The sequence below is a fragment of the Rhinatrema bivittatum genome, chromosome 3 (genome assembly GCF_901001135.1).
Source record: "Rhinatrema bivittatum chromosome 3, aRhiBiv1.1, whole genome shotgun sequence".
NCBI lineage: Eukaryota > Metazoa > Chordata > Amphibia > Gymnophiona > Rhinatrematidae > Rhinatrema > Rhinatrema bivittatum.
In genome coordinates this window covers 569427342-569454112 of record NC_042617.1, presented here as the reverse complement: position 1 = coordinate 569454112, position 26771 = coordinate 569427342, and the positions used below count along the sequence as shown (strand labels likewise).

Below are 26771 nucleotides of genomic sequence, written 5' to 3'. Positions count from 1 at the left end.
TGAACAACCAGCTACCGGACCAAGGCACGCATCTGAGGGACCATAGAAAACACCCGAGGAATTCTCAGCTGGGGGAGGGACCATTTGGTACCTCCTCAGTAGAGTGGGGCTTTTACTTATAAAATTATCCTTCTAAAATCTGAAGCAAACCCCAGTAGGGAGAAGCACGTCCACCATCTGCTGGAGACAGAGAATACTGGCAGGCTGACGTCACTGCAGGAGTATATATACTGTGATGTCAGTTTGCACCGTCTCCATCTGTTGGGAGAGGTGTATAACCCACTGGTCCTGAGTCCATCTGTCTACCTGCTAGGAAAGCTCTGTTTTCCAGATTCCTCTGCCAGCTAAAGCCATCCAGAAGGGAAGAGAAAGTGATGCTAGGAGGGTGGGAGGGAAAGGAAAGGAAATGATAATGCCAGGGAGGTGGAGAGGAGGGAAGGGAAGGTGATGATGATGCCAGGGGGGACACAGCAGGAGAGGAATGGGAAAGAATAAAAGGTTAACAGAAAGGTTAACTTCGATGTCAATGTGTGTTTTGATAAGATCGTTCTCAGCAGGAAAAGTGAATGTGATTGTTCAATTTAATTATCAAAACTGGGGTGGGGGGGAAGAGGAGGAGAAGAAGAGAGAGGGAATGGAGGGGCCCCCATGGGACCATAACCCAGATCTTTTAAGAGCCTAACGCAACCTCTGGACAAAAGTGAGAAATACCGTGATACTGCGCGAGATTCTTCCTTGTGAAGGAATAACTGCCACTGCCTCTCCTGCCCCGTATTTGCTTGCGTGCAATGACATCTACAATAGAGGCAGTCACTACCAATGCTAAAAGACTGTATAGGGCATCTGCAATAGAGCATAAAAATGAAAGATTCGAGGCTTTTGTGTGGAGAGGATGAGCTCTCCTCCCCGCGGGAAAGGTCCAGTCCTCAGGGACTGCCTGAGCCTCCATCGATGCCCAGCGATAGGGTGAAATGACATGGAACTCCTGCAAATCCCCAGGCACACATGGATTGTACATAGTGCCTGTCCCACCAGCACCTGACAAAGGCACAAAAAAAGACTGAGGGGTTCTGCCTAGGAGGCAGGAAGGTAACTATAGCATGCTGAAAGCTCTAGAAATTTCAAGATCAAAGTTCCGTGACGAGCTCCATCAGATGATTTCACCCACGTGTGAGGACGGACATTCTGCTTGTCCTTGGAAAATGCTCTCTTCTACTTCATTTTTTTGTTAAAACCCTGGAGGCTTATTTTTTTGCTCTCCTGCTGAGTACTCTATGTGATTTTCTTTTATTTTCTGACAGATCGGGTTAGGAGGATGGTAGTTTTTTTGCTTTTCTCACCTCTTCCATAGGAATGACCTGCGCATAGCCACCTCCAGCAGCACCACCTGAGAAATGAAAAACACAGGGCTCTGAAACAGCCTTCAACGTATGAGGAATAAGAGCGGCGCAGGGGAGCAATTCTCAAATAACCCACATAGTTACAAACTACGCAGGCACTTTCTGAAGCATGCACAGAATCTGCCCGCATTGTTTTCCCTTGCAAATTTAGCAAGGTACAAGCTTACTTGAGCTTTATGTTTGGAGCATGAGACGTTATTTTTTGTTCCTCCTGTTAAAATGGCACATCCAACTCACACTAGGAAGTGGGTTTTCTTTTTCAATGGTATAACGTTTTGGAATGCCCTATCTAAAGAATTGCAGCCCATAAACGCGCGTATCTCGCCGTGCACAAAAATACGCGCTATTTTATATAAAATACTCTCCACGCACGTCTAGAGCTGAGAGAGGTCAAAAATTCTTTAATGATGTCGATTTTACAATGGATACCTCTGTAAGAACACCCCCCCCACCCCAACCCACCTCCCGAAAACTCACCCCGAATCAAACTGCCCCCTTACAGTGGTCCATATATAGAGTATCAGACTGAGCCTTAGAAAGAGTCTCTCTCTCCCCTCCTTGCAATGTTCTCCTAACACCTTCCCCTAACAAGGAGCAGTAGCAAAGCGGCGTCCATATGTTACACACACTGGCTGAGGAAAATTAGAGGCTACACGCGTCAGTGCTGGCCCCGCCTCTGGAATGCCCGTGCCCTGCCCCTTTCCCACCCACTTTTTCTGGGCGCGCGTACATCGATGTGCACGCGCCCTTCCCGGCCATTTAAAATTTGCGTCGCTCCCACTCGGGCCACTTCGCACGCAAGGCTTTTAAAATCTACCTTAACAGTTAAAAACTTGGTGTTTTAAACCAAGTAAGGCTATGATCATTATTACTGATTTGTTGATGTCATATGTAGAATGCATTTCCTTGTTCACCTAGTTTGAGGGGCATTAAAATGAAATGATCACGTGGAGAGGAGTGGAGGCGGGGGCATTTCAGGGTCGTAGCCGGTAGCTGCACGCATTCATTTCAGGTCCAAAACGTAGGCAGGGAGCAGGCGTTCTATCATCGCCATAGTTTTAACACCATGTAAACGTACGTGTGTACTTCTTGCCACATAACAAGCCGGTATTTAAAGACAATGTATGTGGGGGTACCTTGTGTTTTGAGAACTGGCTGGGACTGGGGAGGGTGAAAAGCACAGGTGTACATTGCCCATTTGGTATCATATTAAACATTTGCCCTCTAACACTAATCATATAGGTGTAACAGAGCTCCAGGCCACAAAGGGCTTGCAATAAATGTGGGAAGAAAGCGGCACATGCAAGAGATATAAGGGTGGGGATAGTTGTAGGAATACATGGCAAAGGATCAGTCAACAACCAAAGGTGGGAGTGGTGTTTCTGGAGTCAGCAGAATGCCTCTTTTCCAGGCAGGACGTGAAGCTGGAGAGGAAGAGTCCTCAGATTCCCTCAAGGTAAAGGGAGCTTCAGAGGTAGGGGACAAGGGAGAGAGAAGAAGGTGAAAAGACCAAAGGGGAAGGAAAGGAGAGAGGCCTGTGCTCAGCAATGGGTGGGAGAAGTGAGCACAAGGAAAACCAGATCAAGACATTATTTATATGTAAGACCATGCACTGGAGCATCTTCGTTCCTATGACACAGAGCCTGCTGTGCTGCACATGTTCCATGTGATGATCTTGTCTAAGGACCAACAGTCCTAAACCTCTGCATAAACAAGCAGCTGTCGTTTGATAAAATAAGACCCTGGCATGCTCCAAAGTCTACCACATCCTCATCTGACTAATGGGCTGCTGTGTCTTCCTTCACTGTTTAAAACAGATATGAAAAGATTGTCTAGATCCATTTAAATACCTTTAACTCCAAAGGTGGGGCCTTGTGAAGGTTGCCTCAGACAAGCAAAGGAATTAACATTTGTGTGAGCAGTCAGAGCTTGTGCAAGGCCAATCGTGACGGTGCTTTTACCCTCTCCAAGGGGTGTAGGCGTTATCCTAACAAAAAAAAACAAAACAGAAAAAAGAATAATAAAAGTCAGGCAATTTTTGCAAACTCCATAAACTGAAATGAAATAAGAATGTCTCCTATGTAAGCAGCCATAAGGATAGGAGAAAAATGAAACACAAATATTTTACTACTGTGGAAATATTTTGGCTATAGTTAAAAGAGCTTTAGTTTCTTCTGATATGTCTTCCCAAGTAATGAGAAAACCCTGTGCAGACTCATGAATAAACCTTCTATCAGAATATTACTAAACGAGCAGCCACCAATAGAATCATGGAAAGCAAGAGGGACAGATTATTCACGTTTTCAAAACAAGACAATGCAGTCCTTTGTTGCACACCATTGTGTACACTTTGCTCTTTCAAACTCAGGCCTGGATTTATCAAAATGCGATAAGTATCGCATGCGATAGCAAAAGGGGTGTGTTTTATGCTAATATACAGTTTATCGCAATTTGCGCTAATTACCTATGCGAAGAGCTAAGTTAGCGCAAATTGCGATAACATTTTCAGACATTGCTTTAAGTGCCAGACCTGTTGTATTTCCTGCATTCAACCACTGGGGGACCGAGAGAGAGAGAGAGAGATGTTACCCAGGTAGAGAGCCCATCAAGCTAGGTTGAGAGAACATTGCCCAAATCTCATCTTTGGGTGAGTTTCCTCACTCCGAAAATCATCAAATCTTCACAGGAGACCACTGTTCTGTTCGTACGTCTCGCGTTGAATGTCAAAGTGGCCCCTAACCCCCTACACTAATACCTAAACCTCACCTCGAGTTACTAGGTGGGCCTACCATAGGGATACAAATACCTATCTAGGGAGCAGATGTTATGGCTTTTCTTTCTCTCTCTCTCGGCTAGGCTGGTGCTATACATTCTAACTCTCCCATCTTACTTCTTAGACTTCTAGCCTTGGCATACAGACATTTCAAAGTGCTTGAAGAATATCACTCCTTATCCAAGATAGTTTTTGTCATCTTTCTCTACTTTACTCCATCTTCTGGGGTATCTCAACATGTAAGAACTCATTTTTAGTCCACATTTAGCACCCTTCCCCTCCCATTTCCAAACACAAGGACCCACAATAATCCAATCATCATGGCGACTGTTATCCACATGACCTTTCTGGACAGCACCCAACATCACCAACTCACTGCAGCTGTGTGAACACTTGTGTTTCTGTTAGGACTTCTAGTTATTACTGTACTAGTAGCCTGCCAGACAAATTCATCTGCTCATTAATCTCCCACTATCTTTTCAGTTCTTTGCAAGTATGGATCCTCTATGCTCACCTCATTTCTTCTTGAAGTCTGTTACCATATTAGCCTCCTCCACCTATTCGTGGAAGACATTCTATACATCCACCATGCTTTCTGTGAAAAAATATTCCCTTACATTGCTCCTGAGTATTTCTTCTGAGTCTCATATCATGATCAATTGTTCTAGAACTTTGCTTCCACTTAAAAGGTTTACTTGTGAACTATTAATACATTTCAGCTCTCTGAATGTCTCTATCATATCTCCCACACACTATAGGCCCTTATATATAATATATATTCCAGGTACCACAATTGTAATCAAGACTTCAAAATCTTGGTAAACCCAGTGTTTTTATGTAAACTATAAAGGAATAGCTACACACTATGTTTGTAGGACCATGCCTCACGGGGTCTAGGTATTTTAACCTGACTCTTTCTTGTGGGTTTTGGTCCGTTTTACTTTAAATTTTTTCACATTTTTTTCTTTTTTACAATTTCAATTATCACGCTCACTTTCAGCACGTTTTTTCAATCTTTTGTTCGATTAGTGTCAAGCTGATAGAAACTTCAAACATAGTCCCATATCAAAGTACTTCAAACGTCACTTTTTTTCTTAGCCAGAAAACAATTCATTTAACAACAGTACTTATCCTGTATAACCCCGACACGATCGCGTTTCGGACCCACGCTCTAACGGTCCTGCTTCAGGGGGACAACAATTTTCATTTTCTTCTGTGACAAACAGGCTGAGAGGAAGTCTTCAATAGCTGTCTCCAATCATTTATTTATAGCTGCGATCCCCGCTTGGAATCGCCTCACCTTTGAAACATGGCTCATACCGGATGGCTTTTAAAGAACAAGAAGCGGAAATCCCTCCCTTTTCTTCATTCCCTGATTGGTTGCATCTCAACACCAACTGAAGTGAATAAACCCATCCATTTTGACACTCACAGTTCTCTATCACGTCGGCATTTTCCAAAACGAGTCTATCTCGTCACTTCTTCAGTTCTCAACAACGTCGTGATGTCCCATAGACTTTGACAGTCACAGTTCTCTATTACGTCGGCATTTTGTGCAGAAAGTCTGCCTCATAGTTCTCTTTCACGTCGTCACTCCTCAAACTTAGAAAAGACTCAGAAACAATTCACAATACTGAACTCCTCATATGCTGAACTCCCGTGAGGAATTTTTACCTGATGGAATATGAAACATACTTACATATTCAAACTGACACTCTGACTCCACCGTGATCATTCAAATTAATGAATACCAATTGATTTTCTCGTTCAGGCCGTTAGGGTCCATAGTATTTAAAGTAAATATCCAATGGTGTTCTCGTTTATTCAGGTAGTATTGAATATCTCCTCCTCTACTGCTGGGCCAGACTTTCTCTATAACCAACCATCTGAGGTCAGAAAATATATGTTTAAATGAAATACAATGTTGTACGAGTGGGGCCTCTAACTTTGATGTTTTCAAGCAGCTTCTATGTTCAATTAAGCGGGTACGGATTTTTCTCTTTGTTCTCCCAACGTAACTTAAACCACACGGACATTGTATGGCATATATAACGCCCTCTGACTCACACGTTGTCTCAGATCTCAATTGCACAGTTCGATTTGAATGTGGCTCCTGCCATTGTTCACCAACCCATGAAAGTGCACACATTTCACAATGCCCACATGGATGGTGTCCACCACTTGTGGACATTGCTGTCTTTGACTGAAAGGTGGAATGCACCACCATATCACGTAAATTTTGGCCCCTAAAGAACGCAAATCTCGGACCGGTCTGGAATACATCGTGCAACGCCAGTACCTGCCAGTGGGAACGAATCACATTGATCACTGATCGAACTTGGGATGAATATCTTAAGGTGCAGGTGAGATGTTTAGAGAAGGGATGTTGTTGATAATCCAAGAGTAATTCTCTATTTGCAAATAATGCCCTTTTAAAGGCTTTCTTTATCACTGATCTTGGATAGCCCCTCTGAAGGAATCTTTCAAACAAATCTGATGCTTGGGTCCAAAATTCTATGTCAGTAGAACATAATCGGCGTAGCCGAAGAAATTGAGAAATCGGCAGTCCATCCTTAAGACGGACAGGATGAACACTGGAGTAACGCAAAAAATTGTTTCGATCCGTAATTTTACGGTATAGCGTGGTACTAATTTTATTACCTTCACGACTGATCCATATATCTAAAAAGGCTATGGCAGTCTGTTTGTATTGAGCAGTGAATTGTAAATGTGGATCAAGTGTGTTAAACCAATCCAAAAATGTTTGAAGATCATCCAATGAAGATAGCCAAATAAAAAAGATGTCATCAATGTAACGTCTGTATACTGTCATTTTTGCAAACCATTGGGAGGGGTATAAATATAGCTCTTCAAACTGTGTGACGTAAAGATTTGCAATATCTGGCGCCACTGTGGCACCCATCGCCACTCCACATGTTTGCAGGTAGAATTTTCCATCAAATTGAAAAAAGTTTTTATATAGCACCAACCGTAAACATTCAGACAGAAATGCTGAAGGTACTCTGTGTGGTCGTTGACGCCGATGGAACAACTGTTCCATTAGTGTAAAAGCTCCTTGTTGCGGGATATTTGTATATAATGATGAGATATCCAAAGTAACTAACCAAAAATCATTTGGGAGATGAGTAACCTCCTGCAAAGTCCGCAACATATGTGAAGTATCCTGAATGAATGAACGGGCCTCCTTTACAAATGGTTTTAAGAAGAAGTCCAAATATGTAGATAGTGGCTCCAATACAGATCCGCGACCCGCCACTATGGGGCGTCCTGGGGGTTGTTCCAAATTTTTATGAACCTTGGGTAAGGAGTACAAAACAGGATCAAAACAGGATCAATTTGATGGAAAATTCTACCTGCAAACATGTGGAGTGGCAAATCCGGAAGTAAGCTGAGACGGTGTACGTCCACAATGAAGGTTTGGCAGTGCTCATGGAATTAAGATAAGTAACTTTAAATAAGTGGAATATACTTTTTTTAAATAGTATCAAATGTATTCATGTTTTATTATAGGATACTTCTGGGCAATTATGAGAGGAGACACCGCCGAAAATTTGGCGGATGCAGGAGAATTAAACTGCTTTTGAATTTTAGCGGACATCTCCCCGAGAAACAATCATTGGCGGGAGACATTACAAGCTAATTCTAAAAACTACTATCTGGGCAAGAAGGATGTCAGTATGCTCCTGGTAAAATAAGTACTGACGGGAGATATATAAAGACAATACGCGCTCCTGATGAAGCAGTAGCGAAACATCGGCCGGGTGTCGAGGGTATTTATTTTCTTGTCCTTATACAGGAAATAATTTCTCTGGACTGAGTTTAAAAGAAATAATTTGCTCTGGATTTATATATTTTATTGAAAACATTTGAAAACATTGCAAACATTTTGAAAAATTTGAAAAAATAATTTTAAAAATCTTTAAAAATCACAAAAAAAAGCACAGTAAAAAACAGTGTGTTCAAGGTTGACTGTAAATGACGAGAAGTCCGGACAACCCCTGCTAAATGACTCAAGGGGTTTGTCGCCAGGCTTGCCGATACGGTCAGTCTTACCTCAAAAAAAGTTTTTTTAAATTAAATTGTTTTGAGCGCCACCTTTTGAGCACAGCCTCATGATATTTTTCTTTTTTCCTCGTTTTTTTGGTCAATTTCTGGAGACCCAGGTATACCAGAATGGACATGATTATTTTTTTTTATAACATGCATTTTTTTTTTTTATAACATGCATTTTTTTTTTGTTGCTACATTCAGGTAGACTTTAAAGGAGAACACAATAAATAAATAAATAAATACAGACAGGATGTCCATACAGGTGTGAGCAGCCACCTGTCTGATGACAATATATATATATATATATATATTTTTTTTTTTTAATTACAAAATGTTCATGTCTCATAGATCTTGACCTCACACTGTACAGACACATCCAGTTTTGTTCACAGCAGCAACAGCATAACGACATCATTCATTCTCCACAGGTGAAGGGGTTATGAGCAAGTACAATAGCGCTACACATAACAAAATGTTTTGATTTGAAGCTACACCTGATTCCAAAGTAAGAATGTGGGGAATAGTGTACCAATTTGTTTAAAATCATAGAAACAGAAATGAAGAGCAAGAAAGACATACAGAGACAAAATGAGCTAAAAAAAATAGAGAAAACACAGGAAGTTGAGAGAGAATCTGTAATTCCATTCAATATATGGAATTCATTTTTTGGTTGACATTCTCATTTATTACATGAAGTTTATGATTAGAATTACTAATATGCTTTGTAGCTTTCAAATGAAAAAATACCAGAAATCTGAACAGGGGATTAACACATAGACCAAAAATGATTTAGGTAAAGCAAAAATACTAAAGACATTGAAAGGTATTGGTTCAGTGCTCAGTCTTACCCAGCAACCAAAATGTACTTTCCATCTGGTTGTTCCTTTAACCTCTCCAACAGGGAGAGACGTACTTTGGCTTTGGTTCGGCCATAGATTTCAATTTCATCTGCAAGCAATCCTATCTCCTTGGCAAGCACATCAACTGCTTTTGGACTCTGTGCTCGAGAAATCTCAATGTCACTGGAGAAGAAAAACAAACAAGAAGTCAGGAGACTTCTCACTGCTTGGGTGGTCAACACTATAGCACAAATAACTGAGCTCTGCAACAATACATGCACTGTTGTCAAAATCCTCTTCTGCTGAGTACCATCAGCAGAAGCTTATTGACCTAGCTAAAACCAAAGACTACAAGAGTTAACAGGCAACCAATATCATCTAATTATTCAATCTAGCACTTGTAGTTCAGGCGGTGTCATAAAATATTGTTCAGAGCACAAGTCATGCAAACTTCTAAAAATCACAGCAGATTTTTTTTTTCCAGGAAGGGAAGGGAGACACAGGGAGGCAAGAATATGAATAGCAATTAGTTACTGTCATATTTAGTGTGGCATACATATTTATTGCATGATACTCTGATTCTTCTCTACATACCAGCAGTTCTATCACTTCCCCATTACCAGCCACAAACAAGAAAAACATACAGCAATGTTCCATAGCTAGTCAGTTTGGTTAAAATCATGACCACATAATTTATACCGCAACAAAGAGCTTCAACTGGACATTATTTTACTACAAAAATATATTTTAAAAAAATCCAAAGCAAAAGGTCAAATTAAACAAGAAGTTTGACCCAGAGCTAAAGAGAGTATTTTCCAGGACACATGATTGTGTGCATCTAAATTAGTGATAATGCCCTTGTACAGGTCCTTGGTGAGGCCTCATTTGGAGTACTGTGTTCAATTCTAGAGTCAGTATTTGAAGGGGGATAAAGACAGGATGGAGACGGTCCAAGAAGAGCGACCAAAATAGTGTGAGGTCTGTATCAGAAGACCAGTGAGGAGAGGCTGAAGAATATGAATAAGTATTCCCTGGAAGAGAAGAGGAGCAGGGGAGATATGATACAGACTTTCAGATACCTGAAAGGTTTTAATGATGCACAACCATCAAACCTTTTCCGTTGACAAGAAATCAATAGAACTAGGGGTCACGAAATGAAACTTCAGGGAGGACGACTCAGAACCAATGTCGGGAAATATTTTTTCACAGAGAGGGTTGGTGGATGCCTGGATTGCCCTTCTAGAGGAGGTGGTGAAGACAAATACAGTGAACGAATTCAAAGGGGCAAGGGATAAACACTGTGAATCCCTAAAAACTAGAGGATGGAAATGAAGAAAAGAGTGACTAGGGGTAACTTGCTGGTGTAGCAGTTACTACCCTTAACCAATAAGCCTACTTACTATTAATGCAACACCATCATTGCTTTCTGCTTCAACAGCAGGTGAACAGGGGAATGGGACTCAGACAGCAAACAACGAGGGCCCTGACTTTTACAGTCTGGGGAAACAAATAAGCATGGGGGTAATTTGCTGGTGCGGCAGTTACTACCCTTAACCAATAAGCCTGATACTTTTGATGCAACTTCACTATTTGCTCTTTGCTTCAACGGCAGAGGGTAACAGGGAATTGGATTCAGATAGTAACCTAGGGCTCTGACTTTTACTGTTTGCAAAATTGATAAGCATGGGGGGTAACCTGCACGGCCCGACAGATACTACCATAAACTTGCTGGGCAGACTAGATGGACCATTTTGTCCATTTCTGCCATCATTCCTATGTAAAAACAAGTGAAAAACAAAAGAAAAAAAAATTACCTCCTCCCTCCATTCGTCCAAACAAAATGAAGCCTTAAAAAAATGCATACTTCCCAAAAAAAAAATTTTAATCTCTTAACATAGCAATGTTTACAGTAGAAAACTCTCACAGGAATTTCATTGAAATAAAATCAGTTATGCTTAATTTATAACATTCTTTGAAAGCCATGCTAATACACTTTTTCATTTTTGCAGGGCAGCAGCCCACATCTCAGAAGGTAACCATTTCCATCTGGCAATATGATTATTGAGCTGTGTGAAGCCTTTTATACTGTCAATCATAATAAGCCGATGATCATCAGGTAGTGCGGATCAGCGACATTTAGTATTTATGGATTGAAAGGTTTACTAAACGTTGCTCTGAAAGAGGATGTGAGAAAGCCAACAATACTATAAATTATTAGCATCATTAAGGTTCTATCCCAATTGAGGGATACACTTCAAACAGATTCAGCCAAGTAATGGACAAAACAGACAAAATCGTGGAAAAGTAATATTGCTTCTTATAAACTGGCTATTACTTTTCCACATTTCTGTCTCTGTCTGCTACTCAAGCGCAACTATTTTTTTAAATTTATTTTTAACAAATTTCAAATTATTACATCAAGACAGAAAAGACTCTATTGCTATCCAATATTAAATCTAAAGGAAAACACAAAAATTAAAGCAAAACAACTACCATATTAAACCCACCACATTAAGGGGAATACATTCAAAAGCCAATAAGGAATTGGTATTTAGGAAAAAAGATAAAAAGAAAATTTAACATTCAGTCTAATGTACTATTATGAAGAGCATTGAGAGAAACTAACTTCAGCCACTACTGGAACCACTCAAACCACCCACTTCATTTGCATCCAAGAAAAAAACATAACTGGGTAGGTTCAAAAAAGCTATAAGAAGTATTCTGAAATTTCACCACACACTTGCAAGAAAACTGAATTATAAAAAATGCTCCCAGAGATACAACTTCATTGCATTTCCAGAAATATATTTCTATATTTTTTAATCTTCTTAGCTAAATCTGTAAAGACCCATATCTTGCCCCAGAGAAAAAAATCCTATTAAGGAAGTAAAGGCATATTGTAGAGACCTTATTTTGTGCCAAAACAAAGGACACTAATAAAGTTGCCCTCTTAACTTCATCCCCACCAGAGCTCTCCAGTAGAGAGGTCAAGTCCAGACTGTCCATAGACAAATCTTCTCTTGGGTCCTCACTCTTCTGAACTTCTAATCTCCTTCCTTCAAGCCGGAACCGCACCAATTAATCGGTGATTTAACATTCTCTGGTACTTTCACAATGTCAATCATTTAAATCCCTCAGAGACGCTGTGAACATTTTAGGCCAATTTATCTGTAGATATCAGGTAAAAATTTTTGATTTTCCATTTTTTTTTTTATTGGTCATCATCTTATCCTGTACTACGGATGTCTGAATAGTAAAAATCTGCCCAACCTGCACAGAAATCCATTCAATCTCCTGGATTTGACTAGCAGATTTGGACTTCTGGACTTGCATCCATAGCTCTGATTGTGAAATCAAAGCAACCAAAGAAGCAATAACTTAATGCAAAGAAGGAACTACAGAACACATGGCATCCAGAGTTACAATATCAGATGCAGCACAACTATTTGAAGTGCATCCTGCAGCTTAGATAGGGATCTAAATGTCAATTAGTACAGAGTAGTATTCTGATTTGATATTTTTACATCTGGTGACTATTTTAGTTGTGGGTCTTTGTGATAAGGCAGGTACGAAAACATGCAAAATAAATAAATGTCTAATTATTCAAGTTAAATCTATTAATGCATAGCCGCAAGTACCACTGCAGCCATCAAGAGAACCACTGTTCCTTTCCAGTCAGCACTATTTGGCTCTCACCGAGTTTGAACCACTCAGTGTCCAAATTCCTGTGATGGTCTCACAGTCTTGCGAGGCTAGAAACTGTTAAGACCAGCAGAAGAGTTTGGGCACCACACAGTTCAAAATCCACTGAGAATGGTGCGGTTCCGGCCAGAAATAACTAGCAGTTTAGCAGCAGAAGCCAGGTGATGAGGGTGAGGGGGTAGCTAGAGAGAGTCTGGGGGATATGGCTCGCCTATGCCAGATGGCAAAGCTAGAGCTGTCTTGCTGGTGTGCAACTAGGTGGGTGTGTGGCTGGAAGACATTGATGGTTAACTGGGGAGGGGAGGTCCCTGGGAGGTTAAGACTGCCAGGGATGAAGGGAGATTGAGAGAGGGAAAACTGCCAGAGATGATAGGGGTGAGAGAAGGGTGCTTGGAGTCAAGGTGGGGAGGACACAGAGAGAGGGAGAGAGAGAGAGAGACTGCTGGGGACAGGGTGAGAGGATTGAAAACGAAAGTGTGCGGCTGGTAAGGATGGGTGGGGGGGGGGGGGGGGGGGGGGAGGGGTGCACTTACTGTGCTTCTCTTCTCATACCAGGAGCTGTGGCAGACTTTGGAAGGAGAAATCCAAAAAACTTAGGAGCCAATGGGCAAGGGGCTCTCCCAACTTCTCCCCTGGCTCCTCAATTTTAGTGGGGACAATGTGGGAAGTTGAGAAGGCTTCTCCGCCGCCTGCTCCTACCTATAAAGAACATTTGCCAAGGTCTAAACTAAGGAAATTAATTTTCATTAATTTTTAGTGCTATCATATCAAAATCATTAATTACAGATCAATAAACAAAGCTATTTCATTGCTTTCTGCAATTTTCTAATGCTTGAGGAAGTCTGGCTGTCATACTCAAAAACCGCTGGCAGGATTTACTGGCATATAATCAAGAGGGCTACTCCTGCCAAGGAGCAAGCACCACACAGACTTCCTCCAAGCATGAAACATCGTATATAGTTTTAAATATAGTGCATGTTTGTTAAAAATATAAGCATTGATGAGGGGGCGCTAAATGCGCAAAATTGGCACTTTTTTTGGCTGACCAGGCTACACGTTAGGGAAAATGTGAGAACAGAGCTTTAACAATATCTTTTCTCCGATTAGGTACTTTTTTGAAATCTGCCTCTTTTCTCTTTAAGATTTGGTCGCTGTTGGAAAGGCTCCTGCTTTGTGGGCCTTAGACACACAGCTGGTCAGCTCTGAGACACATCTGCAAATAGCTGGATCCTAAGACACAGGATCTGCTAATAGCTAAGACGGTAAAATCACTCAGGTAATTTTGTTATTGTGGCTGATTTCTCAGAGAACGGAAGTGTGAGGTCATCAAGCCACGTGTTTGGAGCTTGGCAGGAGCAGCTTTTCTCACACTGAAGGCCCTAGAAAGTTAGAAAATAATGTTCTACCACATGGAAAACTGACGACATCTTGTTTCTTGCACCCGAGAGTACTTGTCCCCAACAATGGAGAGTTTCCTTTGAACTGACATGAGTTTGGAAGAGTCGTATTTCAATAAGTGACTCACAGAAGTGAATTACTGTGTGAAACTGCAAAGTGTTAATTACAGTAACACCTCTGAAATGCTGAGGTTTAATATGCAGAAATTCTCCCTCGATGAAAAATGATAGTGCTTTGGGTAAGAATAAATAAACCTCTACCTAAGAATGTGATAAAAAATTGATAATTATGATGTTATGTAGCAGTCAAGGCCAGCTTTGGAAGCAGCACCACCAGCAAGTAAGCGAAGTAGTTATACAAACCTGCCATCTGTTGCTCAGAAGAATACTAGCTACTATTTGAGCTAGCTGAGAAAATGTTATTAAAAAAAAAAAAAAAGATTTACAGGCTGATGCAATATTGTGTGCTCAGCTGAGCGCATGGCTTTACATATGACTGGACACGCATTTTGCACGTGCACGTGCGTCCATAACCCCTGATGCAATAGGGGGATTAGCACATCCAAAATGAGCGTCCAAATCACTGCAAATCTAATAGCGTTCATCACATGTAAACTACATGTAGATGAGACTACAGGCTAATCCCCGCGATTCAAAAAATTTCCCGCGCGGCCAATGTGCCCACTGCAATGCAGCAAAGTTTTTCAATTACTGACCTAATAGTTTATAATCTTTATTCCCCATAGTGTAATATTTTTGCTTTGTTCTCATCAGACTATAAACTTTCCTTTCCGGCTGATGTCTTAGCTGTTCTCTAACGAGTAAATTTGCCCTTCAGGAGGGTTTCACCAAAGAAGCCACCACAGTGTATATTACTGTTCTCCCAAAAAGTGGCAAAGACTTACTTAGCCCTGCCTCTTATCGACCAATATCATTACTAAACTATGATGTTAAATTATATGCTAGAATATTCGTCACCAGGATGAGTGGGATTCTCCCCCATTTAATATCAAACAGTCAGGTAGGATTTGTGCAAGGCAGGAAGGCGAGTTGGCATCTTCTTAGTCTTTGGGTAGCCATGACACATTGCAAGTCCCACCATATCCCAATGTAAGTTCCCTGCTTTCGCCCAAGTTATGCTTACCCATGTTTCTATACCTGCTTTCACCCTAGTTAAGTTATCCAGGTTTCTCTACCTTGTTCAATGTAAGACAAGTCTTTGTCACTGTTGTTGTTTGCTGGTTGTAATGTAAACTGAAGTGATAATTAACCCTGTTAATTGAACCTCGGTATATAAAAGTTATAATTAAATAAATAAATAAATAAATAAATATCCCAGGTCTAGCGGGTGGGTTTGACGCAGAGAAAGCTTTTGACCGAGTAGCTTGGGACTACTTGTTCTCTGTGTTGCAAAGATTTGGATTCATAGGGCCTATACTTCAGAATATTATGAAACTTTATCAGCATCCTTGCTCCATTATTGTAGCTAATGGCCTGCTCTCTGCCCCCTTTGAGATATGTAGAGGTGTTAAACAAGGGTGTCCTCTCTCCCCTTTGCTCTATATTCTCTCATTAGATCCTCGTTTAAGAGCCATAAATGCAAACGAAGGGATAGAAAGTCTAAGGGTGGACAACAACACCATGTTTAAGATTGCAGCCTTTGCTGATGATGTGCCTATTTTTTTGTGGTAAACCCAGTTCCTTCATTAACGAGAGTACTATCTTTACAAGCACAATATGGCAAATTTTCTGGCTTAAAAATTAATACAGACAAATCTGTCTGTATTAATACAGACAGACATTACTGGTCACGTACACATGAGCTGGCCTGGAGTATTCCCACTACGGTGGGTTACCTCTACGATGAAGGCAATCTATATACTGTTAACTTTACTCCACTGTTAGCCAGGACAAAGCAGAGGCTACAGGATTGGGCAAGCCTCCCTTTAACCCTGTCTGTGAGAATACAGCTTTTTAAAATGATCAAACTGCCAAAATGGCTTTATCTCCTGCAGATGCTACCAGCCTGGATCAACAAACTGCATATAACAGAACTGCACACAGTACTCCGGAGATACATATGGCGCAATAAAAAAGCAAGTATTAGACTGGCAACGCTAATACGCTCCGTCGCTGACGGAGGACTGACTTGTCCTAATATTCACCGCTACAATGTAGCCTACCTTCTGAGCCATATCCGGGACTGGCTGGGACCTACAGCAGCTTTAATACCGAGAGACTTACTTAGGGATTGGTGTAAACCATTAGAACTGGGCAATCTATTAGTGGCCCAAGGCTCCTCGCTCCCTGTCCACATCTTCCCATATTTTGTAGCCTGCCGTTCGGCGTGGAAACGACTTTGCTTGCAACTCCACATTTTCTGGCAGACATTAACTTATGCAACTATTGTGGGACTCCCAAACTTTTCTCCCAGTTGGGAAAACTCATGGTTTACTCACTGGAGGGACGCAGGTCTTACTCATGTTTTTCAATTATTGGACTCTTCAGGAAGCCACCTGTGCTTGTTCACGGAACTGCAAGCAACCTTTGGGATCTCACACAGGAGTCTCTTCGCATACCTCCAAATTAGATATTTTCTGCAAACCTGGGAGGGCCACCCAGCAACGGTCTTGGATCAGGAAAATCTAGCCAAATTCTTCTCGCCCAGACAGCAACGGGTGACTTGCGCCTGTATGGTGAAAGCCTTGCTCCCTCTAGAAACTTCGGACAAACTATTGAAATTAGCGACTATGTGGACTCAAGATTTGGCAAGACCGATATCGGTATCTCAAATGGCAGGCTGCTTTAAAGCTATTGCAAACTGTGTAGAAAATGTGCAGTTGCGAGAAACATACTATAAATTGTTAGATAGAATCTATATCACTCCAAATGTGGCCTATAAATGGAAACTGACGACTTCCGCGTCCTGTTTGAAATGTGTGGCAGAGGTTGCCAACCTCCGCCATAACTTCTGGGACTGTGCTGCCATTCAACGATTTTGGGACAAGGTTTTGGGCTATCTAGGGCACCTTTTAGCATGCAGCTTGCCAAGGGATCCCAAATTATGCCTATTATACCTTATCAGAGAAACTGTACCAGGTATTCGCCATCAAGCACAGCGCAATTTCCTGAGCAAAGCTCTTTTGTTGGCCAACCAAACGATTTTAACACAGTGACTTCTTAAAAAAAACTCCGACACTTATTCAATGGACAGCTCTTGGCAAAATCCACTTATTCAATGAACAGCTCTTGGCAAAAACCTCATCTTCAGCCAAAAGATATGAAATCTTTCTAGATGTCTGGAGACCATATCTAGTTTCCCTCAGTCCTTGGGCCTGAAGCAAAATTCTGGACTTCACAGTGTAGTTGAGACACGTTATCCATTCTTTGATTCGAAAACACTCCGGGTCTAACATGGACTGCGGCCTAATGCCTACTTCTATGCCTGGTGACTCATTAGCCCACTTACTCAACTCTAGGCTGCGGGGTTACTGTTCCTATTGACAGTCTGAAACTCACCATCTATATGCTTCCCGGCAACACTGATATTTTTCACCATAGTCTAAAGATCCTGACACCTACAAGCTATAGACTTCTCAGAGACCAATGATTCATATTCATACTCAATATTACTGTAAAGTTCAATTAAACTCAAAAATGTCTTCAAAAATTGCAATTGACACTGAGGTTCCCCAGGGATCTTCACTTTCAGCGACCCTGTTTAACATCTAACTTTTGCTCCTCTGTAAACTTTTAAATGGCTTATATATGCATTTTATATATGCAGATGATGTTCAACTTTTGATTCCTATGAAAGACTCATTGGCTGAAACTCTGAAATTAGTTGAACTCTATCTCTCCTCTATTAGACAGCATCTTTCGCATATGAATCTAATACTCAACCATCAAAAAACTGAAATAATCCTGTTGAGCAGAAAAGTTTCCTTAGACAAAAACTTCCGATTTCAGACTAATTTTATGCAAATAGATGCCACAGTCCAAGTTAGAGATTTAGGGATCATGCTAGCTAATGAATTTAACCTGAAAGGCAATATAAACCACAAAATCAAGGAAGGATATTCTAAACTCGATGAACTAAGATGGCTTAAACCATTACTAGAACTCAACGACTTTCGAACCATTTTACAATCATTAATATTCTCCACGCTCAACTATTGTAACTCTTTACTATTTGGTCTACCATCTTCCTACATCAGACCATTACAGATCTTGCAAAACGCAACTGCATGAGTTCTATACGGTGGTAAAAAATATGGTCAAATAAATCCCACCCTCATTAATCTGCACTGATTACCTATCAGTTATAGAAAAGAATACAAAGTTTTATGTTTAATTCACAAATTCATTTATCATGACAACACTGAATGGCTTAATGCCTCACTTTATCTTCACACTCCAGAAAGAAACTTAAGGTCTGCTAATAAAGGATTCATATTGATACCATCTATCCGATCGGCTCATTTAACAGAAGTAAGAGAAAGTCTTTTCAATAGCTGACCTATATTATGGAATTAATTACCATGCGAACTTAGGACACAAAAAGATTTTAAAGTTTTCAAGAAATCATTAAAAACTTGGCTCTTTAAAAAGGAATACAACATCTGAATTTCCAGCGATGACATGCTCTTGAAAATGATGACCAATTTTAGTTCTTTCAAGTATTATTTTAATTGCTTGGATGTTTTCGATTTTGTTTTATTATATTTATACTTTTATCTTGTATTGTATTATTATATTAGAGTATTTTATTTTGCTGATGTAATTATTTTTTATTTTATTAGTTCTTTTCTTTTATGTATATTTTTGTTAATCATGACATATCTTTTTGTAAACCATTATGAATGTATTACAGACAAACGGCATATAAAAGCATTAAATAAATAAATAACTGCTTGAACTACATCCTAGAGCAATTAATTCCAGAGCTTAATTATGCGTTGAGTAAAAAAGAATTTTCTCTGATTTGTTTTAAATGAGCTACTTGCTAACTTCATGGAATACCCCTTAGTCCTTGTATTATACAAAAGAGTAAATAACCATAAGAACATAAATTCCCATACCGGGTCAGACCAAGGGTCCACCAAGCCGAACATCCTGTTTACAACAGTGGCCAATCCAGACTACAAATACCTGGCAAGTATCCAAACACCAAATAGATAACATTTACCCGTTCAAGTCCTTTTGTCATTTTATAGACCTCTATCAAATCCCCCTTCAGCCGTCTCTTCTCCAAGCTGAACGGCCCTAACCTCTTTAGCCTTTCCTGATCGGGGAGTTGTTCCAGCCCCTTTATCATTTTGCTTGCGCTTCTCTGTACTTTCTCCACTGCAAATATATCTTTTTTGAGATGCAGCAACCAGAACTACATACGGTATTCAAGGTGCGGTCTCACCGTGGAGCGATACAGAGGCATTATGATATCCACCATTTTATTTGCCATTCCCTTCCTAATAATTCCTAACATTCTGTTTGCTTTTTTCACTGCCACAGCACACTAAACCGAAGATTTCAATGTATTATCCACTATGATACCTAGATCCCTTTCCTGGTTGGTAACTCCTGACATTATGTAACACAGCAAAAGTTATTTTTCCTTATATGTATCACCTTCCACTTGTCCACATTAAATTTCATCTGCCATTTGGAGGCCCAGTCTTCCAGCCTCACAAGTTCCTTCTACAATTTATCACAGTGTGCTTGAGATTTAACTATTCTGCATAATTTTGTGTCATCTGCAAATTTAAGCACCTCACTCATTGTGCCCCTTTCCAGATCATTTATAAATACAGATGTCTAAGGCACTCCACAGTTTACCTTTTTCTACTGTGAAAAAAAAACATTTAACCCTACTCTCTGTTTCCTGTCTTTTAACAACTTTGCAATCCACAAAAGGATATTGCCTCCTATCTCATGACATTTTAGCTTACTTAGAAGCCTCTCAAGAGGAACTTTGTTGAACGCCTTCTGAGAATCAAATACACCACATCTACTGGTTCACCTTTGTCCACATGTTTATTCACCCCGTCATAAAAATGTAGGAGTTTTGTGAGTCAAGACTTCCGTTGGGTAAATCCATGTTGGCTGTGTCCCATTAAACAGTCTATCTAAATGTTCTGTGATTTTATTCTTTATAACAGTTTCTACGATTTTTCCAGGCACTGAAGTCAGGCTCACTAGTCTATAGTTTCTCGGATCTCCCCTGGAGTCGTTTTTAAATATCGGACCTACATTGGCCACCCTTCAAGTCTTCAGGTACAAAGGACGATTTTAATAACAGATTACAAATTTTTACTAATAGGTCTGAAATTTAATTTTTTAGTTCTTTCATAACCCTGGGGTGTATACCTTCCGGTCCAGGTGATTTACTGCTCTTCGGTTTGTCAATCTGGCCTACTATATCTTCTAGGTTGATCATCTGAATCATCACCTTGGAAACCATCTTCAGAGCGATAATCTCCCCAATGTTCTCTCAGTAAACACTGAGGCAAAGAATTTCTTTAGTCTTTCCATAAAGTGCAGTTGCTTACCTGGGTTCAGGTCTGAAACAGGTTGCTCAGAACGGACCTACCAAAAGCACTGTCCTGACGACTATCCCTGTCAAGGCAGTAGTGAGCTGTGAACGTGTGGAGAGAACTCCAGATTGCAGCCTGGCAAATCTCTGCAATGGGGGCTGCACACAAATTAGCCACAGACGCTGCCATGGCCCGCAAGGAGTGAGCCTTCACTATGCCAGCTAGCTAAAGGCCTGCTTGTGCATAGTAGAAGGCAATGCACTCTGCAAGCCAGTTCGATCGGGTTCATTTGCCCACCATTGCCCCCAGCCTGTTGGGGGTCAAAAGACACAAAGAGCTGGGTGGACGGTCTGTGGCTTGCCGTGCAATCTAGGTAGAAGGCTAGCACCCATTTACAGTCCAGGGTGGGGAGAGCTCATTCACCTGGGTGGGAATGTGGCCTTGGAAAGGTGGGTAAAACAACTGACTGGTTGATGTGGAAATCAGTCACCACCTTGGGCAGGAACTTAGGATTCGTACACAGGACCACACGTACATGGCCAGGGCCTGAAGCTCACTAACACTGCGAGTGGAAGTGATCGCCACCAGGAATAAGACTTTCCAGGTGAGGAACTCAGGTCACAGGATTGCAGAGGATCAAAGGGAGGCCAAATCATTCTTACCAGGACAACACTGAAGTCCCAAGTGGTTTTCAGAAGCCGAAGAGGGGGCTTCAGTTGGAGGAGACCCTGCATGAAACAGCCAACGAGGGGCTGGACCAAAACGGGCGTGCCAGCAACACTTCGGTGGTATGCGCTGACAGCGCTAAGGTGTACCATAACGCAACTGGTCTGGAGCTCAGACTCAGACAAGTGCCACAGGTAGTCCAGCAGCCGGGGAGAGGGCATGAGAAAGGGTCCTCCGCACCAGATGGAAAAGCATTTCCATTTTGAGATGTAGTATTTCCTGGTCAAAGGTTTCCTGGATTCGATCAGGTCCCAAGAGCTGGAGGATTATATGCTCAATATCCAAGCTGTGAGGGCCAGTGGCCGGAGGTTTGGGTAGCGAGGGTGCCCTGGTTCTGTGATATGAGGTCGGGCGCCGTTCCCAGTGGGATGGGCACATGCACCGACAGGTCCTGGAGGAGTGGGAATCAAACCTGCAGAGGCCAGGAGGGTTCCACATGAATCATGGTCGTCCCCCCCCCCCCCATCCTCCTAAGCTTCAACAGAATCTTTGAGAGGAGTGGGAGAGGCGGGTATGCATACAGGAGGCCCTGCCCCCAGTGAAAGGAGAAGGTATCGCAGGCCAGATGGCCATTCCCCACTATTAGGGGGCAGAACCTGCTCAACTTGTGGTTGAGAAGGGATGCGAACAGGTCCACATCCGGCATATCCCATTGGCGGAAGAGGCCGGCCGCTACCGCCGGGTTGAGGGACCACTCGTGTGGCTGAAAGGACCAGCTGAGACGGTCCGCGAGCACATTGAGGTGATCTGGCAGATAGGTCGCCCACAGATACATCCCTTGGCAGAGGACCCAGTTCCAGACCTGTATTGCCTCTTGGCAGAGGAGGAACAAGCCCATGCTGCCCTGCTTGTTGATGTATACATCGCAACCTGGTTGTCCATCCAGTTCAGACCTTCCTTGGATGACAACTGATCCCGGAATGCCCACAAGGCGTACCGTATCACCCGAAGTTCTAGAAAGTTTATCTGACAATGTGCTTCGGTGGCGATCAAAAGGCCTTGAGTGTATAGGCTGTTCGTGTGGGATCCCCACCCCTGAGAAGCATCATAGAAATGACGGCAGAAAAAGACCAAATGGCCCATCCAGTCTGCCCAGCAAGCTCCCACACTTATTTTCCCATACTTATTTGTTTCCCAACCGCCAAGTTCAGGGCCCATGTTGGTAACTGTTTGATTCAAATTTCCTGCCACCGCCTGCCGTTGATTCAGAGAGTAATGGAGTTGCATCAAAGGTGAAGCATAAGGCTTAATGGTTAAAGGTAGTAACCAACTTATCAAGCAAGTTACCCCGATGCTTGTTGGATATTGTCTGAATGTAAAAACTCTTTTCCACATTTCCCCCTGCCGTTGAAGCAGAGAGCAACACTGTATATGAATTCAAAGTGAAGTACAGGCTTAATTGGTTTAGGGTAGTAACTACCACAATAAGCAAGCTACCCCCACACTTATTTGTTTACCCAGAGTGTGCAGTTCAGTCCTTGTTGGTTGTTGTCTGAATGCAAATCCTCTTTTCCCCATTTCCCCTTGCTGTTGAAGCAGAGAGCAATACTGGAGTTGCATTAACCGTGTGAAGGCTTATTGAGTAAGGGTATTAATCACCAGGTAGTAGCCACCATTCCAGCAAGCCACCCCCATGCCTCTTCTCTTCATTCCCATCCTCTAGCCTTTATGGATCCACAGTGTTTATCCCATGCCCATTTGATATCCTTCACAGTCTTCACTACTTCCTCCGGAAGAGCATTCCAGGCATCTACCACCCTCTCCATGAAGAAATACTTCCTGACATTGGTTCTGAGTCTTCCTCCCTGGAGTTTCAAATCGTGACCCCTGATTCTGATTTTTTTCCAATGGAAAATGTTTCTTGTTGACCATGGATCATTAAAACCTTTCAAGTATCTGAAAGTCCTTAACATATCACCCCTGCTCATCCTCTCTTCCAGGGTATACATATTTAGGCTCTTCAATCTCTCCTCATAAGTCATTTTATGAAGACCATCCACCTTTTTGGTCACCCTTCACTGGATCGCCTCCATCTTATCACTGTCCCTTTGGAGATACGGTCTCCAGAACTAAACACAGTACTCCAGGTGAGGCCTCATCAAGGCCCTGTACAAGGGGATCATCATTTCCTTTCTCTTACTAGATATTCCTCTCTCTATGCAGCCCAGCATTCTTCTGGCTTTAGCTATCGCCTTGGCACATTGTTTCGCCGACTTCAGATCGTTAGACACTATCACCCCCAAGGTCTCTTTCCTGCTCTGTGCACATCAGCCCGTCAAGTCCCATCAAAAGAAAATTATTCCTTACCTGCTAATTTTCATTCCTGTAGTACCATGGATCAGTCCAGACAGTGGGTTATATCCCCCGACCAGCAGATGGAGTCAGAACAGAGTTTGAGAGCGTCAGCATATAGAGTAGTGCACCCTCCGCTGGAGCTCAGTATTACGCATAGGAAAGCCCAAAAGCAAAACACAACATTTTGGATCCAGATCCGTCCCCAAAAAGGAACAGAGAAAGATATAAGTAAACAAACGGTCAACGGGACCACCAACAGTCAACTTGTGAGGAGCTGTGAACAGTAACAATAATCAGAGACAAACAGAATGAAAGTTACCTGGAAGAATCCGAGCAGGACCTAATGAAGCCCCTAGTGGCGGGCGTCTGGACTGATCCATGGTACCATAGGAACGAAAATTAGCAGGTAAGGAATAATTTTCTTTTCCCTGTACGTACCTGGATCAGTCCAGACAGTGGGATGTACCCAAGCTTCCCTAAACCGGGTGGGGTAATGAGAGACCTGCTCGGAGAACTTGATCGCCAAAAGAACCCGTGTACTGAGGCGCCAGGTGTAGTCTGTAATGTCTGGAAAAAGTGTGCAACGACTTCCACGTCGCTCTACGGCAGATTTCCTGGGAGGAAATGGAGCGAGATTCCGCCCAGGACGCCGCTTGGGATCGCGTGGAATGAGCCGACACGCTGCGAGGCGGCACCCACCCCGCCGCAATGTAAGCCGATGAGATGGCGTCCTTTATCCAGCGCGCAATAGTCGTCTTGGATGCCTGAGAACCTCTCCTCGGTCCTGACCAGAGGACAAACAAATGATCGGATACCCGGAAGTCATTGGTAACCTCCAGGTAACGGAGCAGCACACGCTTGACGTCCAGGAGCCGGAGAGACCGGGGTTCCTCTGGAGCGAACGCTGGAAGCTCCACCGTTTGATTATTATTATTATTATTATTTAAATGCTTTTAAAATATACCGACATTCATAGGACATATCATGCCGGTTCACAATCAACATTGGAAAGGCGGAAGAGGAAAATTACAAATAACAGGGAGGGGGGAGGTGGAGCAGGAAAGGAAAAAGGAGAGGATGGGGGCCAGGTGACAGCAAGCGCAGAAGTTGCGGGAAGGAGAAATGTAGTGAAGTGTAAGGAGAGAGAGAAATTGATAGGAACTGTGTTAAAAACTGAGTATAAAAATTAACAAATTGATGTGGAAGGCCGAGACTACCTTTGGTAGGAAGGATGGCACCATACGAAGGGAAACCCCGGAGTCGGAGAAACGCAGATAAGGGTCCCGGCAGGACAAGGCTTGGAGCTCTGAGATCCGGCGAGCAGAAGAGATGGCTACCAGGAAAACCGTCTTGAGGGTCAGGTCCTTGAGGGAGGACCCCCTCAGGGGTTCAAAAGGAGGGCCCGATAGCGTTCGCAGCACCAAGTTGAGGCTCCAAGAAGGGAAAGGATCCCTGACTGGTGGCCGTAGGTGTTTGGCACCCTTCAGAAAACGTGCGATATCTGGCTGAAGGGGTAGAGAGTAGTCCTTCTGTACCAAGACATTCAAGGCCGTCACCTGAACCCAGAGCGAATTATAGGCGAGACCCTTATCCAGACCATCCTGTAGGAAATGAAGGATCAGCGGGACAGTCGCCTCCATGGTTTGGACCCCGCGGTCAGAGCACCAGGCTTCGAAGACCTTCCAAACTCGAACGTAAGCGACGGAGGTCGAAGGCTTGCGGGAACGAAGCATCGTTGAGATCACTGTCTCCGGGTAGCCTCTGTGGCGGAGACGGCGCCGTTCAAAAGCCAGGCCGCAAGACAGAAGAGTTCTGCCTGCTCGAAAAATACCGGCCCCTGACGCAGAAGATGAGGAAGATGGGACAGGCGAAGTGGGCCGTCCACCGTCATCTGAAGTAGATCTGCGAACCATGGCCGACGGGGCCATTCCGGGGCTACGAGAATTACAGTCCCTCGATGATGTTCCAACCTGCGGAGAACCTTGCCGACCAGAGGCCAAGGAGGAAACACATAGAGCAGTTGATACGACGGCCACGAAAGGGCGAGGGCATCCACCCCCTCTGCGCCGCGCTCTCTTCTGCGGCTGAAGAAGCGTGGAGCCTTGGCGTTGAGAAAGGTCGCCATGAGATCGAGACGTGGAGTCCCCCAACGACGGACGATGAGATGCATTGCCTCGGAGAGAGCCCACTCGCCGGGGTCTAGCTGTTGACGACTCAGGAAGTCCGCCTGAACGTTGTCCACCCCGGCGATGTGAGAGGCCGCTATCCGGACGAGATTGCTCTCCGCCCACTCCATCAGGGGAGTTGACTCGAGGGAGACATGCTTGCTTCTTGTCCCCCCCTTGACGATTGATGTAGGCCACGGTGGTGGCGTTGTCCGAGAGGATCCTCACCTCTCTGTGTCGCACCAGGGGAAGAAAACGCTGAAGAGCGAAACGCACGGCTCTCGTTTCCAGGCGATTGATCGGCCACTTTGCCTCCTCTGGCGTCCAAGTCCCCTGCGTGGCGCTTCTTTCGCAGATGGCGCCCCATCCCGCGAGGCTGGCATCGGTGGTCACCACCACCACCCAATTGGGAACCTCGAGCGAGACTCCCCGAGCCAGATGCGAGGAGACAAGCCACCAATCCAGGCTTTTCCTGGCTAATGGTGGAAGCGGCAGGATCACCTGATACTCCTGGGAGACTGGTTTCCAATGGGATAGCAGGGACGCTTGCAGTGGACGCAGGTGTGCAAACGCCCAGGGTACCATGTCGATGGTGGAGGCCATTACTCCTAGAAGCTGCAGATAATTCCAGGCGGTTGGTTCTTCCAAAGCCGAAAACCGAGACACGTGCTCCCTCAGGGCTTGCGCCTTGTCCTGGCGCAGGAACACCATACCCCGCCGGGTATCGAAGCTCGCTCCTAAGAAATCCAGGTGTTGCGAGGGCACAAGGGAACTCTTTGGAAGGTTCACCACCCAGCCCAGAGAGCGTAGGAATTGTACTACTCTGGCCACTGAGGTCTGACCATGTGAGAAGGACTTCGCTCGAATCAG

At 43.2% G+C, this 26771-nt stretch overlaps 1 protein-coding gene across 1 annotated transcript in view; it reads right to left on the bottom strand.

The window, feature by feature from the left end:
• The window catches only part of MTHFD1L (methylenetetrahydrofolate dehydrogenase (NADP+ dependent) 1 like), a 623332-nt gene that overhangs the window by 459060 nt on the left and 137501 nt on the right, over positions 1 to 26771 (bottom strand). The window contains exons 11-13 of the mRNA XM_029596548.1: positions 9093 to 9266; positions 3251 to 3387; positions 1341 to 1387 (exon numbers count right to left, since the gene is read on the bottom strand). Coding sequence (XP_029452408.1) covers positions 1341 to 1387; positions 3251 to 3387; positions 9093 to 9266 — 358 coding nt within the window. The remainder of the gene's footprint in view (positions 1 to 1340; positions 1388 to 3250; positions 3388 to 9092; positions 9267 to 26771) is intronic.